The 20000-nt window shown below is 44.0% G+C and overlaps 1 protein-coding gene and 1 long non-coding RNA gene across 2 annotated transcripts in view; one reads left to right on the top strand and one right to left on the bottom strand.

Moving 5' to 3' along the window:
• The window catches only part of LOC308316444, a 2455-nt gene extending 2320 nt beyond the window's left edge, over window positions 1-135 (top strand). Inside the window, exons 2-3 of the long non-coding RNA XR_013964161.1 lie at window positions 1-8; window positions 62-135. The exon at window positions 1-8 is cut by the window's left edge and continues 573 nt beyond it. This is a non-coding gene — a long non-coding RNA (uncharacterized lncRNA). The remainder of the gene's footprint in view (window positions 9-61) is intronic.
• An 8521-nt stretch (window positions 136-8656) lies between these two features.
• Window positions 8657-20000, bottom strand: part of LOC308317089 (uncharacterized protein) — a 28976-nt gene continuing 17632 nt past the window's right edge. The window contains exons 7-11 of the mRNA XM_080765883.1: window positions 16361-16488; window positions 13751-14016; window positions 11067-11276; window positions 9946-10143; window positions 8657-9432 (exon numbers count right to left, since the gene is read on the bottom strand). Of these exons, the coding sequence (XP_080622009.1) occupies window positions 9144-9432; window positions 9946-10143; window positions 11067-11276; window positions 13751-14016; window positions 16361-16488 (1091 nt within the window). The 3' untranslated portion in view covers window positions 8657-9143. The remainder of the gene's footprint in view (window positions 9433-9945; window positions 10144-11066; window positions 11277-13750; window positions 14017-16360; window positions 16489-20000) is intronic.

The following is a 20000-nucleotide window of genomic DNA, read 5'->3' as shown; positions in this document are numbered from 1 at the left end:
CAGCTGAGGTCTGTGAGATCTGGTGAACATGTTGAACCTCTATACTATACTAACAGCTGAGCGGGGTTCTCCAGGGCTCTGTCTGTACTTGGAGCCGTCTAGGAAAACGTTTAATTTCCTTTGTTTTTAAAGCAGGTTTAGTTTAGATTCTGTGAAAATGTGTTTTCTTTTTAATTAGTTAAAGTTTTTATTGTCGGCCTAATGTATTGGTGTCACTCAGGGATGAGATTCAAAAAGCTAAATAAAATAAAATATCAGAACAGCCTCGTTTGACTTTTCTTTCCTGTGTTTATAATGTTGAAACATAAATATTTTATTTAAGGTTTAGTATTAATTGATTTATCATGGAGATGACATAAATTATTATTAGCCTATTAAACACACACATTCATACAGCTTATTTACATAAAGTACAGTTGGAGGAGGTACAGTATTGTGTAAACATAAAGTATATACAGTTGGAGGTACAGCATTGTGTAAACATAAAGTATATACAGTTGGAGCATTATAAAGTATCCTTTCTAAACAAATAGCAGCATATTTTTTCCTCTAGAATAGAACAGAATAAAAAGACTCACATTTTCAAACGTGTTCAAAAGTAATTCAATCAAACCAGCAGCAGGTGTCGCTGTTTCACAACACTTGGACAATGGACAATGGAGCTCAATGGAGCTCATATTGTAGGTCTGCAATTTTTGAAAAATCTAAGAACCACTGACAGAAACATAGATTTTTCAGAAAACTGTCAGGATGAAGAAGAACATGTTTAGAATCCTCCTCAGGTCTAAAGGGTTAAACATGTCAAGGACCCCCATAAGGTGGAGTGCCACAATTGTTGTATTTGTTTTTATTCAGTTTTTCATGTGTCTATGAGGTGACAGTACTTAGGTAATAAGGTGGTCCCTTATTGCCAAGCGCTCATAAGGTCCATACTGGGTCCCTGCAATGAATCATACTGGGTCCCTGCATTGAATCATACTGGGTCCCTGCATTGGATCATACTGGGTCCCTGCATTGAATCATACTGGGTCCCTGCATTGGATCATACTGGGTCCCTGCATTGGATCATACTGGGTCCCTGCATTGGATCATACTGGGTCCCTGCATTGAACAACATATTTCCAGATGGCGGTCGGCGACCAATTACAGATAATCCTATAGGGGTCCTTGACATGAAATATTGAGCAACACTGACATAGGAAACATTTGGATTTAGAAGAATGTTTCTAAATGGGTTTAAAGCAGAGTGTATAGTGGTAATGTTGGGTAGGATATATATATATATATTTACAGTACAACAGGACTGGTAGAACAGGTCCGGTGTGTTTTCGGGACAAAAACAGTTTTCCACTTCCAAGTCAAGCCTGTGCTTGAAACATGAGAGTGGCACAGATCACGTTCACTCTGTCTGTGTGTGTGTGTGTTGTGTGTGTGTGTGTGTGTGTGTGTGTGTGACTGTGTGTGTGTGTGTGTGTGTGTGTGTGTGTGTGTGTGTGTGTGTGTGTGTGTGTGTGTGTGGTGTGTGTGTGTGTGTGTGTGTGTGTGTGTGTGTGTGTGTGTGTGTGGTGCGTGCGTGCGTGCGTGCGTGCGGTGCGTGCGTGCGTGCGTGCGTGCGTGCGTGCGTGTGTGTGTCAAGGTCACAACGTTTGACTTTTACAGAAGGAAAAGTGTGAGTGAAAGTCATTGTTTTGTTTTTGTGGGGAGAAGAACATATAATCGTAAGAAATAATGTTTCAAGGAGAGGCACGGATCTATGGGTGCACTTTGATAGGTCCATTAATCTATGGGTGCACTTTGATAGGTCCATTAATCTATGGGTGCACTTTGATAGGTCCATTAATCTATGGGTGCACTTTGATAGGTCCATTAATCTATGGGTGCACTTTGATAGGTCCATTAATCTATGGGTGCACTTTGATAGGTCCATTAATCTATGGGTGCACTTTGATAGGTCCATTAATCTATGGGTGCACTTTGATAGGTCCATTAATCTATGGGTGCACTTTGATAGGTCCATTAATCTATGGGTGCACTTTGATAGGTCCATTAATCTATGGGTGCACTTTGATAGGTCCATTAATCTATGGGTGCACTTTGATAGGTCCATTAATCTATGGGTGCACTTTGATAGGTCCATTAATCTATAGGTGCACTGTGATAGGTCCATTAATCTATATGGTGCACTTTGATAGGTCCATTAATCTATAGGTGCACTTTGATAGGTCCATTAATCTATGGGTGCACTTTGATAGGTCCATTAATCTATGGGTGCACTTTGATAGGTCCATTAATCTATAGGTGCACTGTGATAGGTCCATTAATCTATAGGTGCACTTTGATAGGTCCATTAATCTATGGGTGCACTTTGATAGGTCCATTAATCTATGGGTGCACTGTGATAGGTCCATTAATCTATAGGTGCACTTTGATAGGTCCATTAATCTATGGGTGCACTTTGATAGGTCCATTAATCTATGGGTGCACTGTGATAGGTCCATTAATCTATAGGTGCACTTTGATAGGTCCATTAATCTATGGGTGCACTGTGATAGGTCCATTAATCTATAGGTGCACTTTGATCTGATTTCGTCGACTAAAACTATGACGATAAAGGTTTGTCGACTACCTTTTCTTTACTGCCAAAAATGAAACAAAAAAAGAATAAATAAAAACTAAGACTAAAAAACTAAGTCTATATATTTTGGCAATTTTGTCCACAAATCAAAACTAGACTAACATGCCCCGGGAGGGACTTTATATAGTGGACAAGAGATCCATGCTGAAAATAGCCGATCTACAAGCTCACAACGCGACGACATCAAGGCATGCCTATCGCCAAAATTAACTGTAGACTATACACTTAGTCGACAAAAGCTAAATTACATTGTATGTTTGTATTATTCAGAAGACTATGACTAAAACTAAAATAAATAAAAATCAACACCAGGACTGTGACTGTCAGGTGGAGACACACAGGTTCACCAATGAAGAATTCATAGAAGTCTAACTGGAATGTCTGAGTCAAAGTTTACAAGATAAACCAAAACGTCATCCATTCACGACCTGTTTGTTTTTCCCAGCACGCAACGCAACACACACACACACACACACACACACACACACAGAGTGCTGAAACCGTGATGTGTGCCAATGACATAATGAGTCAGTGTCACTCATTCACACAGTGTCTCTGAGTCACAGTGTGGGATCCTACGTTCAGGGCTGGACTGAGACAAACATTCTGGCCCGGACATTTGGGCGGAATTTGGCCCAGCTACTACCGTCTCACCACAACCAGCATGCAGATATACTCTTATTAGGCCAGCGGTTCCCAAACCTTTTTGGCCGCATGCACCCCCCCCCCCCCCCCCCCATGTCACCTTATGAATGAAGGTTTGGGAACCTGTGTCGTTGTGGTGGTTTGAAGTACAGACCGGTCTGCCCCCCCCCCCCCCCCCCACACACACACACAGTAATGTGGATAGTGAATGCATTGACACATTTTGCAACAGAAATAAGCAGGCAGGCAGGCAGGCAGGCAGGCAGGCAGGCAGGCAGGCAGGCAGGCAGGCAGGCAGGCAGGCAGGCAGGCAGGCAGGCAGGCAGGCAGGCAGGCAGGCAGGCAGGCAGGCAGGCAGGCAGGCAGGCAGGCAGGCAGGCAGGCAGGCAGGCAGGCAGGCAGGCAGGCAGGCAGGCAGGCAGGCAGGCAGGCAGGCAGGCAGGCAGGCAGGCAGGCAGGCAGGCAGGCAGGCAGGCAGGCAGGCAGGCAGGCAGGCAGGCAGGCAGGCAGGCAGGCAGGCAGGCAGGCAGGCAGGCAGGCAGGCAGGCAGGCAGGCAGGCAGGCAGGCAGGCAGGCAGGCAGGCAGGCAGGCAGGCAGGCAGGCAGGCAGGCAGGCAGGCAGGCAGGCAGGCAGGCAGGCAGGCAGACAGACAGACAGACAGACAGAACAATGGACACATTCACAGCAGTGTTTTGACAACACAATCACAGAGCAGCATTCTACTTATAAATATCTGTCTGACTGCCCCCCCCCCCCCCACCCTGGTTTACTCATGCAACTAATTTAACTACATTTTATTTTCTATTATAGCGTATTTAAAGTGTTCTATACCCGTCGCCCTGTTGAAAGTCAAACATGTTTTACTAAATTAATCTATTTTCCTTTTGAATTCAAACGAACAGAAATAAAGACGCTTTTAACTGTATATTCCTACAGAAAACATTCACCGTTGCATTTAGACAATTATTGCTTTGGCAACGTTTATGTTTTCTCATGCCAATAAAGCTTGTTTGAACTGAATTGACGACAGCAGCTATTGGTAAATGGTGCATTTATTAGCCTTACATTTACATTCTTGCACACACACGTGCGCTCTGCGTACACGCACACGCACACACACACACACACACACACACACACACACACACACACACACACACACACACACACACGGCGGAGGAAACCATGCAAGGCTCCAACCTGCACTTCAGGAGCAATCAGGGGTTCAGAGTCTTGCTCAAGGACACTTCCACACTAACTCTGGGGTTGAGCCCACAGGGATCGAACCGTTACCATCCGGCCACTCTACCGCTGAACCACCACCGCCGGCCACTATTCATTAATTGAAGACAAAGAGAGAGATGAGGACTAAGATAAGGAGGACTAAGATAAGGAGGACTAAGATAAGGAGGCGGTTGTTCAGGTCGTCGCGTCCCAGAATGCTTCAGTTCGAGAACCAACAGATATTCGACACCCACACTTTAAAGACCATGTATTTACCAGTGACCCGTAAACGCTATCGGTCTGGGGCCGGGGAGGACCTCCCCTGGGGGTCCCTGAGGGGCCCCCGGGGTCCCCTAGGGACACGAGTTCTTCAGAACGCTGACACTGCTGATCGACTCCTTATACAATAACTAATACTGTTGTGTTGCTATTTATTTGCTTATTAAAACAACATTTATTCATTCATGGTATATTTCTTATAGATTGTTTCTGTATTCATTTAAAAATGATAAAATACAAAAATATTTGAAATATAGTAATTCAATACAAAATGTACAAAAACCACCGTTTGGAAAACGTACTCCATGACGCTGAGACAGCCGCAAGTGTTTTGTCCCTCCCCCTCCCCCTCCCCCTCCTCCTCCCCCATAGCGCACACACACACACACACACCTACCTGGAATTCCTGACATTCCTGACAGCCTGCTATCTCCACACAACACACATCCAGACAGCTGCTCTCTCTCTCTCTCTTCCCCCCCCCCCTCTCTCCCTCTCTCCCCCCCTCCCTCCCCCCCTGAGGTTTAGTCACCGTGACGCAACTGAACAGAAACCCAGATTATTTCATCTCAACCGTTTCAAACACTACAAACAAACACAGCTTCATCCGATCCATTCCGTTTAAGAATGTTCGTCGACTACCTTTTTTTTTCCTCCACCGACATAAACTACATAAACTAAATAAAAACGACGCTAGGATGATGACTATACAACTAAGACTATATACATATATTATGTTATATTATATGATGACTATACAACTAAAAGTTGTATAGTAAAACTAGAGTAAAGTGACAGGAAGGGAGTGGAGGACAGTCGTAGGACTAAAAGACAAGTCACATGTCATAAAGACAAATCACATGTCATAAAGACAAATCACATGTCATAAAGACAAGTCACATGACATGTCGCACTCTGGAAATAGCAGATATAGAAGCTTGATTTGGGTATTTTCGGATATTTTCAGCATGCAAACCATGTGTGAAAAACCAGTCCAGCCATCAAAGGTCCGACAAAAATACATGTTTGTCGACGACGACGTCGACTAAAGGAAATATGGATGAAGACCTGCAGTTGCTTTTAGCATTTATTTAGAAAACGTTTAACAAGCCAACATAAAATATAACTTATCATCTTAGTTACAGTTGATGCATGTTTAAAAATAAAAAGAGAACGTTAGTCGAACAAAGTATATATATACAGTTGAGATCACAACATACCGCCGACCTGCCCAATTAAACAAGTTAACCCATTCTGGGCGGGAACCCCTTTTTTGGTCTTTTAACTAAGCATTATGTTATACTTTAACTATTGAAAAATAGCAGATCTACATCTTTCTTTCATTCATTTAGTGAGAGGAGAGTCTAGTATCTCATTCATTTAGTGAGAGGAGAGTCTAGTATTCCATTCATTTAGTGAGAGGAGAGTCTAGTATCTCATTCATTTAGTGAGAGGAGAGTCTAGTATCTCATTCATTTAGTGAGAGGAGTCTAGTATCTCATTCATTTAGTGAGAGGAGGGTCTAGTATCTCATTAATTTAGTGAGAGGAGAGTCTAGTATCTCATTCATTTAGTGAGAGGAGAGTCTAGTATCTCATTAATTTAGTGAGAAGAGAGTCTAGTATTTCATTCATTTAGTGAGAGGAGAGTCTAGTATCTCATTCATTTAGTGAGAGGAGAGTCTAGTATCTCATTCATTTAGTGAGAGGAGAGTCTAGTATCTCATTCATTTAGTGAGAGGAGAGTCTAGTATTCCATTCATTTAGTGAGAGGAGAGTCTAGTATTCCATTCATTTAGTGAGAGGAGAGTCTAGTATTCCATTCATTTAGTGAGAGGAGAGTCTAGTATCTCATTAATTTAGTGAGAGGAGAGTCTAGTATCTCATTCATTTAGTGAGAGGAGAGTCTAGTATCTCATTCATTTAGTGAGAGGAGAGTCTAGTATCTCATTAATTTAGTGAGAGGAGAGTCTAGTATCTCATTCATTTAGTGAGAGGAGAGTCTAGTATCTCATTAATTTAGTGAGAGGAGAGTCTAGTATCTCATTCATTTAGTGAGAGGAGAGTCTAGTATCTCATTAATTTAGTGAGAGGAGAGTCTAGTATCTCATTCATTTAGTGAGAGGAGAGTCTAGTATTTCATTCATTTAGTGAGAGGAGAGTCTAGTATCTCATTCAAAATATAACGGATGTTGGGGAGAAATCCCTGATCTCCATATTTAAACTGGAGTGTCGCACAAAAGACAAGCTCTCAATGCGTTGCGATGTGGTACGCTGTGAGCTTGTAGATCTGCTAATTTCAAGAAAAAACGTTTTTTTTTTTTAAATAATAAAAAGGGGAGTGTATGGAATAAAAATGCTGACATTCAGTCCCAAAAAGCCTAAACTATAGTTTTGAGCTTTCGGACATTTTCTAAATTTTAAAGGAGATTAATTATTATCAAATGTAACAATATATACTGGATGTGAGCACGATTTGTTTCATATTCCAACGTCTTCTCTGACCTAAACATTGTATTTACATATAATACACTTTTACAGTCAACTCAAAAGGCTTAAAAACACCACTTTATGTCTCTTTCATCATCAACCAGGAGATATAATTTAAATATAGACAGACATGGCTTTATATAAGTTCCTCTTCTGGATGTTTGAGCGTTCAGTTTCTGTGACTAATAATACATTACACTAGTATCCATTTGTTTAAAACGGATTAAAATGGTTAACCCATTCTGGGCGGGAACCCAAGCACGATGTTATGCTTTAGCTATTGAAAAATAGCAGATCTACAAGCTCGTAGCGCGCCACCGAGTGGCGCGCTACGAGCTTGTAGGTCTGCTATTTTTTGAAAAATCGAAGAGCGACTGACATACAAGACATTTTTAGAATCTGATCTCAGGTCAGAATGGGTTAACCCCATTCTAGAGCTATGAACTGAATAGTTTTATAAAAAAAATATATATACATATAAAATATAAACAACCGGTGTACAGATGCTCGCGGGTCCATTTGGTTGCATTTGTACAATCTTAAAAGAGTTCAATTAAAAGATGAATTGAAGAGGATTTCACAGTCAAGTGTTCATTAGGGTCCCAGAGATAGATAATTAAAACACAAAGGTGCATGCAGTAGTTCACAAACCTTTTAGCCCAAACGAGAGATTAGCTCAACTTTTAACATGCAGTAGAATTCTGTGCTCTGGGGGGTTTTCTGAATAATTAGGCTCAAACAAGATGTTGTGGACTGTGATGTAAGAGTCCACACACACATCCCATATATTATGACGTAAAGATTTGCCAGCGGGTTTTCATCGCAGCTCAGAAGGCTTCAGAACAACACAGAGTTTCTCTCCCCAGAATGTTCAAAGTTCAGGCTGTGTGGCTATATAGGTCATAAAACCAAAAATAAAAATAAATGTTAAATGTTAAATGAATGTCATGAAACTAGCAGAGATGTCCCGATACTGTATCGGATCAGCCCTTATTTGGTCATATCGGTATCGGCGAATATGCCAGTCTAACCAGCGATCCGACACAGAGGCTAAGGAAGGGGTCGACACTATGCCAGTCTGACCAGCGATCCCACACAGAGGCTAAGGAAGGGGTTGACACTATGCCAGTCTAACCAGCGATCCGACACAGAGGCTAAGGAAGGGGTTGACACTATGCCAGTCTGACCAGCGATCCCACACAGAGGCTAAGGAAGGGGTCGACACTATGCCAGTCTGACCAGCGATCCCACACAGAGGCTAAGGAAGGGGTTGACACTATGCCAGTCTGACCAGCGATCCCACACAGAGGCTAAGGAAGGGGTTGACACTATGCCAGTCTAACCAGCGATCCCACACAGAGGCTAAGGAAGGGGTTGACACTATGCCAGTCTAACCAGCGATCCCACACAGAGGCTAAGGAAGGGGTTGACACTGTGACGGGTAAATAAAATGTTGGCGCATGCCGAGTTTGCTTTGGAGTTTGAGTGAGGAGTCTGCTATAAACACAACACCAGATAAATAGCTAGATAGCTATAAACACAACACCAGATAAATAGCTAGATACCTATAAACACAACACCAGATAAATAGCTAGATAGCTATAAACACAACACCAGATAAATAGCTAGATAGCTATAAACACTATTCCCGGTCGGTGGACTTCAAAATAAGATCCTTTTTCTTTTTGTATCATTACGAATATCATCCTCCGGCATCGGCATTCGGTATCGGCTAACACAGCGACGGCGGTATCGGGATCGGACGGGGGGAAAACGGCTACATTGGGGACATCCCTACACGTGAAACCTTTCGTCCAATAAGGCGGTCGATCGGTCCTCCCGACCACACGCCTCTCTCTCTCTCTCTCTCTCAGCAGCCGCTGGTCTCGGTGTTTCCCGACGTGCTCACGTACGAGCGGCTGTTCTTGGAGTACTTCATGGACTGGAAGGAGACGCGCATGCGCTCGGCGGTGCGCGCGCTGCGGCAGCGCAGCACGTTGCGCGCGTGCTCGCGGAAGCCGTCCGACACGTAGTAGTAGACCAGCGGGTCCAGGCAGCAGTTCAGGCTCGCCAGGCACAGCGTCGCCACGTAGAACCCGTAGCCGTTGTTGGAGCGACCGGCGGCGAGCAGGGCGTAGTGGATGACCAGCATGACGTTACTGGAATTATATAATGGATACATATACCGTTATTATCACCAGCATGACGTTACTGGGAATTATATAATGGATACATATGCTGTTATTATCACCAGCATGACGTTACTGGGAATTATATAATGGATACATATGCTGTTATTATCACCAGCATGACGTTACTGGGATTATATAATGGATACATATATCGTTATTATCACCAGCATGACGTCACTGGGGTTATATAATGGATACATATACCGTTATTATCACCAGCATGACGTTACTGGGAATTATATAATCAAAGTAGCTTTCTCTTTTTATCTTGTCTTTCATTATTTTTGTATTTTGCATTTTATTAATTGCCATCGTTGATTTGAATTGCCTGTTTATGCATTGTATATGAAGCACTTTGTAAACTTGTTTTTAAAAAGTGCTATACAAATAAAGTTAATATATATATATATATATATATATATATATATATATATATATATATATACACACACACACACACACACACACACACACACTGACCTTGGGAGGAAGCAGACCAGGAAGGTGACCAGCACCGTCAGGATGAGAACCAGAGCTTTGCGGCGGTTCTTGGTTGCCGTGGAGTCGACCATGTTGTTCTCCAGCCAGCGGAACAGGAGCACGTAGGAAACCACGATGACCAGGCAGGGGACCAGGAACACCAGCGTGGACATCACCAGGAAGTAGTAGTATGGGTACCTGAGACAGGGTTCAACAGGTTAGATTATAGCCCATCTACAAGCTCACAGCAGTAGTAGTATGGGTACCTGAGACAGGGTTCAATAGTTAACCCATTCTGACCTGAGATCAGATTCATACGAGGTTTCCACTGGGACACACACTGGGTCTGATTTAACGCATTCTGACCTGAGATCAGATTCTAAAAAAAAAAAGTGTCTTCTACATCCTGACAGTTTTCTGAAAAAGCTATGTTTCTATGTCAGCCGTTCGATTTTTCAAAAATAGCAGAGCTCGTACTCGTAGCGAGCTACGAGCTTGTAGGTCTGCTTAAAAACTTAAAAACTATGCGAGAAAACTATTCTTGAGACTAAATGACTAAACCTAAAATTGAAATTTGCTGCAGCCCCCCCGGAACGGTTAGTACTTGACCGAGTCGAAGGGGTTGAGTTAAGTCCTATTCATAGTCTGGATTTTCGGTGGTGAGGTGACCACAGCTCCGGTGGTGAGCTGACCACCGCTCCGGTGGTGAGGTGACCACCGCTCCGGTGGTGAGCTGACCACCGCTCCGGTGGTGAGCTGACCACAGCTCCGGTGGTGAGCTGACCACCGGAGCTGAAATAACGTTGAGCGGTGGCGAGTAAAAACAAAGAGAAAGGGCTGGAGCGGTGGCGGTGGTTTGCTCTTCACCGCGGCTCAGTGACGTCATGTTGTAGTTCGGTGGTCACCTAACCACCGAAAATCTAGACTACGTATGAGCCTTAAGGGTTTGGGTGAGTTCGTACTTGACCGAGTCGAAGGGGTTGAGTTAGGGTTTAGGGTTTGGGTTAGTGCGTACTTGACCGAGTCGAAGGGGTTGAGTTAGGGTTTAGGGTTTGGGTTAGTGCGTACTTGACCGAGTCGAAGGGGTTGAGTTAGGGTTTAGGGTTTGGGTTAGTGCGTACTTGACCGAGTCGAAGGGGTTGAGGGGGTCCCGGATAAGGTTGACGTCGTGGCAGGTGGTGACGTTGGGGTCTCGAACCCGCACCGTGTGGTCGTACTGGTAGAGCGGGACGGTGCCGAGGCCGACCAGCAGCCAGACGGACGCGCAGACCAACAGCGCCACCTTGTTGTTGCCCTTCTCTCCGGACAGAGGGTGGCTGACCACCCAGTACCTGAGATGGAAATGAGATGGAAATGAGATGTAAATGACCACCCAGTACCTGAGATGGAAATGAGATGTAAATGAGATGTAAATGACCACCCAGTACCTGAGATGGAAATGAGATGTAAATGAGATGTAAATGAGATGTAAATGAGATGGATGGACACATTATGGAATAAATAATGGGACTCGACATGAAAAAGGCTGAAAACCATTTAATGTCTGTGTCCGAACCGTCCGTACAGAATCCACACTATATATAGGAGGGGTCAGCACCCCTCAATGATAACACTGTTTATAGGAGGGGTCAGCACCCCTCAATGATAACACTGTTTATAGGAGGTGTAGTAGACGAGGGGTATAAAAGGCACAATTAAGCTATTGCATCCAGCTATAGCACATTGGACAGATCATTGGATGATCTAATGAACATGTTGACTTTGGACTCTCTCTCCCATACTGACGTCACGTGCACACAGTGCATGTAAATGGAGGAGCCGGACAGTTATAGCCTTCAGAGGAGTCTACTGACCTATTGACCCTCAAGAATGGTCAGTATGGTATACTGATTGAGTCGGATCCTGCCCATGTGGCAGAATAGTGTGCACAAATGTACACACTCTTACTGGGAACTGTCCAATAACTAAGCCTTCATGTTCATATACAAGGAAGAACACATAGATGAACACGTTCTATTGACTTGTTTCCCTACAGACTCAGAGACTCAGTCCCATGGTATACTGACTGAGTCTGATCTGCCCATGTTGGCAGAATTGTGTGCCCACATGTACATACTCTTATTGGAAACTGTCCAATTCCAGGCACCACTGGCCTTCATGTTCATATACAGTACAAGGGCCGGACAGTTATAGCCTGCAGAGGGGTCTGCTGACCTTTTGACCCTCAAGAATGTTCAGTATGGTACTTTGACTGAGAACAGCAGTCACAGCATCAAGGGATACACACACACTGTCAATACTGACAGAATCTTTACTGGGAACTGTCCAATTCCAGAGTATTGGCCTTCGTGTTCATATACAAGAAAGTACACGATCCATTGACTTGTTTCCCGACAGACTCAGAGACTCAGTCCCATGGATACCTTGTACCATAAAGACTAGATTCCATTTCAGATGGATTAAGTGTCATCATCACATCAGCTGGATTAAGTGTCATCGTCACAGATAACACCCTGACTTTGGATATGTCATAATAATTGAATGTTCCACTCAGTCATAGAAGCATTCATTCACAATTCCTTGACTTCACTTGGAAATATGACATTCACTGTACATTAAATGTAATTATTGCAGATTGTGTGTTATGTGAAATCTAAAGCCATGATAAGTGCATGCGTACACTTTTCCCAAAAGGAACTTCAAAGGAACTTTGCCTCACAACATGTTGACAACGTCTGGGAATGTCACAAGACATCTCAATGTCTCCATCTTGCAAAGAGAGTGACATACATGGTAACTGAGCCATGCATTGCACAACAAAGAGAGCTATATATTGAGGAGGCAGAGAGAAGCCAATCTAGTTCTACATCGGGGACGGAGGGGACGAAGGAGGATACCCCAGGATAACGGATGAAGGGAGAGGAGAAGAACCAGAAGGATGTCTAATGAGAGGGTCTTGGCCACATCGCTACACAGACCAGCTCCCGACGCTCTGACCTGAGCGTCCCAGGCGATCCCAGGCAATACAAGGCACTACAACGAGAAGCTCAGGGGTTACCCGGACCAGCGATCCAACCCCTGCCGCTTGTTGCCTGCCACGCGACCTCTCTCCCTCAGAAGACAGACGACCCCAGTCTGCCTCTCTCTCAAAGCTCTCAACAAATCAACTCTCAGGAAAGTGATGCAATACATCAAGTTTCTAAGTTCATGGCAAAGAACATTATCTATCATATAGATATTTCATTATCATTTGATTTGTTTCTTATATTCTATTTGAACCTGCATTAACCCTTGTTTAATAATTCATTTGAATATTGTTCTTTTGAGTTTGTCTATAAGCTTAGGTGTGGAAATAAATTGATTCATTTTTAAACAAGTCTATTATTTGCTCAAGAGTTGAACTTACTGGTTTTTGACACATGCAAAGTAGGAAAGGCTATGTAATGGAAAAGATCTCTTACCTTCAGATACCATAGATTTATTAAGATAAAATAATAATTGATTATTTTATAATCTTTTTAATTATCTTATTAGTGGTTTAATTTAAGGGTTAAATACAAATCAATCTTGTGCTTATTCCTAAGCTCATTTCACTGGTGCCCCTTCTAAAATTCAGATTGATTTTGACTCTTGATTGTTAAACTTATAATTCATATTTAATATGAATTACACTGATATAAAATCTACAGGATTAAATATATAACTTCTTACAGAGGGGTCAGCACCCCTCAATGATAACACTGTTTATAGGAGGGGTCAGCACCCCTCAATGATAACACTGTCTATAGGAGGATGTTATGATTACCTCTGAACAGACAGACAGGCGATGAAGAGGATGGAGCAGTACATGTTTCCGTAGAAGAAGCCCACCAGGACCTTGCACAGAGGCTCTCCGTAGGTCCAGTGGTTGCCGTTCAGATGGTAGGAGATCTTCAGGGGGAGCCACACGACGAACATCAGGTCGGCCAGCGCCAGGTTGGCCATGTAGATGGAGGCCGGGTGCTGCTTCTTGGTGCGGAACCAGAACACCCACAGGGCCATGCCGTTGGCGGGCAGCGCCACCGCGAACACCTGTGGGATAAAACAACATGTTAACCCATTCTGACCTGAGATCAGATTCTATACCAGGTTTCCACTGGACACACCACTGGTCTGATGATTAACCCATTCTGACCTGAGATCAGATTCTATACGAGGTTTCCACTGGACACACCACTGGTCTGATTAACCCATTCTGACCTGAGATCAGATTCACGCGAGGTTTCCACTGGACACACCACTGGTCTGATTAACCCATTCTGACCTGAGATCAGATTCATATGAGGTTTCCACTGGACACACCACTGGTCTGATGATGAACCCATTCTGACCCGAGATCAGATTCTAAAAATGTCAGTCGTTCTTCTATTTTTCAAAAATAGCAGACCTACAAGCTCGTAGCGCGCCACTGGGTGGCTTCCCGCCCCAGAATGGGTTAATGTCCTTTCAGGACATGATGAAGGTACGATACAACTTTATTGACATTTTGTTTTGCGTCCATGACGTCACTGACCGTTCAAGATACAGACAAAACACAATACATTAGGAAAAAAATCACACCTGTGTGAACCGAGTGGTGCCTCTCTCTCTCTCTCTCTCTCTTTCTGCAGCCATGTCACATACTTCTCTCGTTCCAATTTCACGCATGCGCACACCACTCGTGCTCACACAGGTACACAAACAGGTACACAGACATTGCTGGTTGTAGGAGTGGTTGCACCACTCAAAAATACACAACAGGACACACATCACAGAAACAGACAGGAACAATAGGACATTATCCTCTGCTTTAACGATTATGGAACAGACTGGTGCACAAAAGAGTTCTTTAGCCTGTTTTTCTTATATTTAGGGACTCTAAACCGCCTCATGGGAGGAGTTGATATTAATCATTTAAAACAGGTAAGGGGTCAGAGGTCAGGGGTCAGAGGAGATGCTCTTCGTCAGTCCAAGGGCCGATTCATTCTCCTATTTTAGAGCCGGTTCGGCGCTGTAGAGCCTACAATGTGACGTCATTGGGCTCTGTAGAGCCTACAATGTGACGTCATTTGGCTCTGTAGAGCCTACAATGTGACGTCATTTGGCTCTGTAGAGCCTACAATGTGACGTCATTTGGCTCTGTAGAGCCTACAATGTGACGTCATTTGGCTCTGTAGAGCCTACAATGTGACGTCATTTGGCTCTGTAGAGCCTACAATGTGACGTCATTTGAGGTTCGGGGGGGCGGGTACCGTCCTAAAGTCGCCTCTTTGGTGCTACTGAACATTTCTGACGAGCCTAAATCATTTGGGCTCTACGGCGGTACAATAGGAGTATGAATCGGCCCTAAGCTCTTGGTCTGGCCTTCTTTAAAGTTATGTAACACGACCTCAACTGGCCTACCAATAATTTTAGCACAGATCTTAATTTAGCTATATAATTTGTTCTTATATACCATTGATGGGCTGTTAAACCAGGCCTACAGAACAACATCACAGTTATAGACTGTAGATACTGTTAAACCAGGCCTACGGAACAACATCACAGTTATAGACTGTAGATACTGTTAAACCAGGCCTACAGTAAAACATCACAGTTATAGACTGTAGATACTGTTAAACCAGGCCTACAGTAAAACATCACAGTTATAGACTGTAGATAGGCTGTTAAACCAGGCCTACAGTAAAACATCACAGTTATAGACTGTAGATACTGTTAAACCAGGCCTACAGTAAAACATCACAGTTATAGACTGTAGATACTGTTAAACCAGGCCTACAGTAAAACATCACAGTTATAGACTGTAGATACTGTTAAACCAGGCCTACAGTAAAACATCACAGTTATAGACTATTTGGCAGGGTTGATTTAGTCTAATAAAATGTATTTCGGCGGGCCTTGATGCCGTCATAATGACAGAATTTACACTTGCTGAAAATAGCCGATCTACAAGCTCACAGCGCGTCGCAGCGCGTTGTGAGCTTGTAGATCGCTATTCTCAGCATGCAACCAAGTGTAAAATGACTTATACTGGATCTCTCGTCCACTAGTCCCTTCCTGACATTTTAGTGTAGTTTTTATTTGTTGACGAAATTGACAATACATTACATTTAGTCTTAGTTTTAGTCGTCATAGCTTAGTTTTCATTTAGTTCCCATTTATTTTTGTCAGTGAAAAAAGGTAGTCGACAAACATTTTTCGTCTTAGTTTAGTCGACGAAAACAATGGGGGTCCGCGGGCTAAACAACAAGGGGGGTCCGTGGGCAAAAAAATAAATCACACCCGTGTGAACTGAGTGGCGCCTTTAGCCCGGGGTAAAGGCTATAGGCTAAAGGCTTTAGCCCCGGCCTAAAGGCTAGGCTAAGCGGGGTCCTTTGGTGTGAAGAGGTGGACTCACCACCATGTAGAGGATGGGGAGGCAGATGGTGGTCAGAGGACTGGTCAGGATGGATGCTGTGGACGCGTCCACTGTGACCAGGTTGGAGTCCCGGGGGTCCACGTGACCTATGAACCCTCGACCTTGACCTACGATGAAAACACACACCGAGATCAGATTCTAAAAATGTCTTTATACATCCTGACAGTTTTCCATTCTGACCTGAGATCAGATTCTAAAAATGTCTTCTATATCCTGACAGTTTTCCATTCTGACCTGAGATCGGATTCTAAAAATGTCTTTATACATCCTGACAGTTTTCCATTCTGACCTGAGATCAGATTCTAAAAATGTCTTCTATATCCTGACAGTTTTCCATTCTGACCTGAGATCAGATTCTAAAAATGTCTTCTATATCCTATACCCTATATCCATCCCATGCTAACACCAAAATGGGTACCATTTTCCTTGCTTTTTTTTTTGTTTAAATGTTTTTAAGCTTTTCAGAATTGATTTGGAAACTATATATTTCCTGACAATATAATTGGTCAAAGCATTGTTGGCTTTTGATTGGTGGTCTACTCTATAAGCAAACCGTTTCCATGCCAATTAAGGACTGGACAAATTAACCCATTTAGACCTGAGGTCATTGTAAAATCCTAAAATACGGTAAGTTTTCAGATAGATTCAAAACATGTAATAAATTCCCGTTGCTAATAATTATACACAACAGAGAAAGGTCCTTCTGCACACCAGAGAAGAGCAGAGCCACAAAATAATGGAAGTTTATTTAAAACAGTCTTCACTCACAGCAGGATAGTATATTTACTTTAGAAACAAGACAAAATAAACAACTACACTTTAGAAACAAGGCCAAATAATCAATTACACTTTAGAAACAAGACCAAATAAACAACTACACTTTAGAAACAAGGCCAAATAATCAATTACACTTTAGAAACAAGACCAAATAAACAACTACACTTTAGAAACAAGACCAAATAAACAACTACACTTTAGAAACAAGACCAAATAAACAACTACACTTTAGAAACAAGGCCAAATAATCAATTACACTTTAGAAACAAGACCAAATAAACAACTACACTTTAGAAACAAGACCAAATAAACAACTACACTTTAGAAACAAGGCCAAATAATCAATTACACTTTAGAAAGAAGACCAAATAAACAACTACACTTTAGAAACAAGACCAAATAAACAACTACACTTTAGAAACAAGACCAAATAAACAACTACACTTTAGAAACAAGACTAAATAAACAACTACACTTTAGAAACAAGACAAAATAATCAACCCCCCCCACACACACACACACACACACACACACACACACACACACAGAAAGTCAACATTTTGTAACAGAAACATTCTTGTGTTGTGATGCAAGGGGTCAAGGACACACACAGGCTGTTGCTAAGCAACCAGACCTGTCTGTCTGATGAAGCAGGGACCCCCTTAGCTGAGAGAGAGAGATGAAGCAGGGACCCCCCTTAGCTGAGAGAGAGAGATGAAGCAGGGACCCCCTTAGCTGAGAGAGAGATGAAGCAGGGACCCCCCTTAGCTGAGAGAGAGAGATGAAGCAGGGACCCCCTTAGCTGAGAGAGAGAGAGAGATGAAGCAGGGACCCCCTTAGCTGAGAGAGAGAGAGATGAAGCAGGGACCCCCTTAGCTGAGAGAGAGATGAAGCAGGGACACCCTTAGCTGAGAGAGAGATGAAGCAGGGACACCCTTAGCTGAGAGAGAGAGATGAAGCAGGGACCCCCTTAGCTGAGAGAGAGAGAGAGAGAGAGAGAGATGAAGCAGGGACCCCCTTAGCTGAGAGAGAGAGAGAGAGATGAAGCAGGGACCCCCTTAGCTGAGAGAGAGATGAAGCAGGGACCCCCTTAGCTGAGAGAGAGAGATGAAGCAGGGACCCCCTTAGCTGAGAGAGAGATGAAGCAGGGACACCCTTAGCTGAGAGAGAGAGATGAAGCAGGGACCCCCTTAGCTGAGAGAGAGAGAGAGAGAGAGAGATGAAGCAGGGACCCCCTTAGCTGAGAGAGAGAGAGAGAGATGAAGCAGGGACCCCCTTAGCTGAGAGAGAGATGAAGCAGGGACCCCCTTAGCTGAGAGAGAGAGATGAAGCAGGGACCCCCTTAGCTGAGAGAGAGATGAAGCAGGGACCCCCTTAGCTGAGAGAGAGATGAAGCAGGGACCCCCTTAGCTGAGAGAGAGAGAGAGATGAAGCAGGGACCCCCCTTAGCTGAGAGAGAGAGAGATGAAGCAGGGACCCCCCTTAGCTGAGAGAGAGAGATGAAGCAGGGACCCCCTTAGCTGAGAGAGAGAGAGAGAGAGATGAAGCAGGGACCCCCATAGCTGAGAGAGAGAGAGAGATGAAGCAGGGACCCCCCTTAGCTGAGAGAGAGAGAGAGATGAAGCAGGGACCCCCCTTAGCTGAGAGAGAGAGAGATGAAGCAGGGACCCCCCTTAGCTGAGAGAGAGAGATGAAGCAGGGACCCCCTTAGCTGAGAGAGAGAGAGAGATGAAGCAGGGACCCCCCTTAGCTGAGAGAGAGAGAGATGAAGCAGGGACCCCCCTTAGCTGAGAGAGAGAGATGAAGCAGGGACCCCCTTAGCTGAGAGAGAGAGAGAGATGAAGCAGGGACCCCCCTTAGCTGAGAGAGAGAGAGATGAAGCAGGGACCCCCCTTAGCTGAGAGAGAGAGATGAAGCAGGGACCCCCTTAGCTGAGAGAGAGAGAGAGATGAAGCAGGGACCCCCCTTAGCTGAGAGAGAGAGATGAAGCAGGGACCCCCTTAGCTGAGAGAGAGATGAAGCAGGGACCCCCTTAGCTGAGAGAGAGATGAAGCAGGGACCCCCTTAGCTGAGAGAGAGAGAGAGATGAAGCAGGGACCCCCATAAGAGAAGATTTATATGGCTCTATAGCAGTGATTCTCAACACGTTTAATTTCAAGGACCCCCCAGTTTGACATGCATTAGTCTCTCTACGGACCCCCTATTTAATGGCATTCATATCTCTGGGGGGGGGGACGGCCTTTACTGCATGTCACCCCCACCCCCCCAATTAGGAGTCAGCCTACTGTCTGTCCCTCTATTAATCAGACCAGTGTGTGTCCAGTGGAAACCTCGTATGAATCTGATCTCAGGTCAGAATGGGTTAAATATATAAAATAAAAAGGGCGAAAGCCACAAAAAAAGAGAGTGTACAAATGGAACCAAATGGACCCGTTATAGGGGCCATTTGGTCCATATGTATCATTTAGCTGGGGACCCCCTGGAAGTCCCTCAAGGACCCCTGGGGGTCCACGGACCCCTACATTAGAGCCCCGCAGCCCGAGGGGTCCCCCTGTTGAAGACCCCTGGCTAGTATCAGTGCATTCCATACACATTCTACCAAGCCTCCTCATGCACGGAGGGTATATATAGGCTAGGTAGGTTTCGTCTCAAAAAGAATGTTTTGTTTAAGTAGTTTTCCAATGCAGTGTCACAAACATTATAACATTATTACATGGGCTAAACATGTACAGTATGTGCAGTTTTTGATGAATTGAAAACGGTGGACCCTCTTGTAAACAAGCGTAATGCTTTAATGGTGTCGTCCACTGTTAAGAGTTTGAGTTGTGTGCTTGAAATGTAT

The sequence above is a fragment of the Protomyctophum bolini genome (genome assembly GCF_963924005.1).
Source record: "Protomyctophum bolini genome assembly, chromosome: 6".
Classification (NCBI taxonomy): Eukaryota; Metazoa; Chordata; class Actinopteri; order Myctophiformes; family Myctophidae; genus Protomyctophum; species Protomyctophum bolini.
This window is presented reverse-complemented; position numbering and strand designations above follow the sequence as displayed.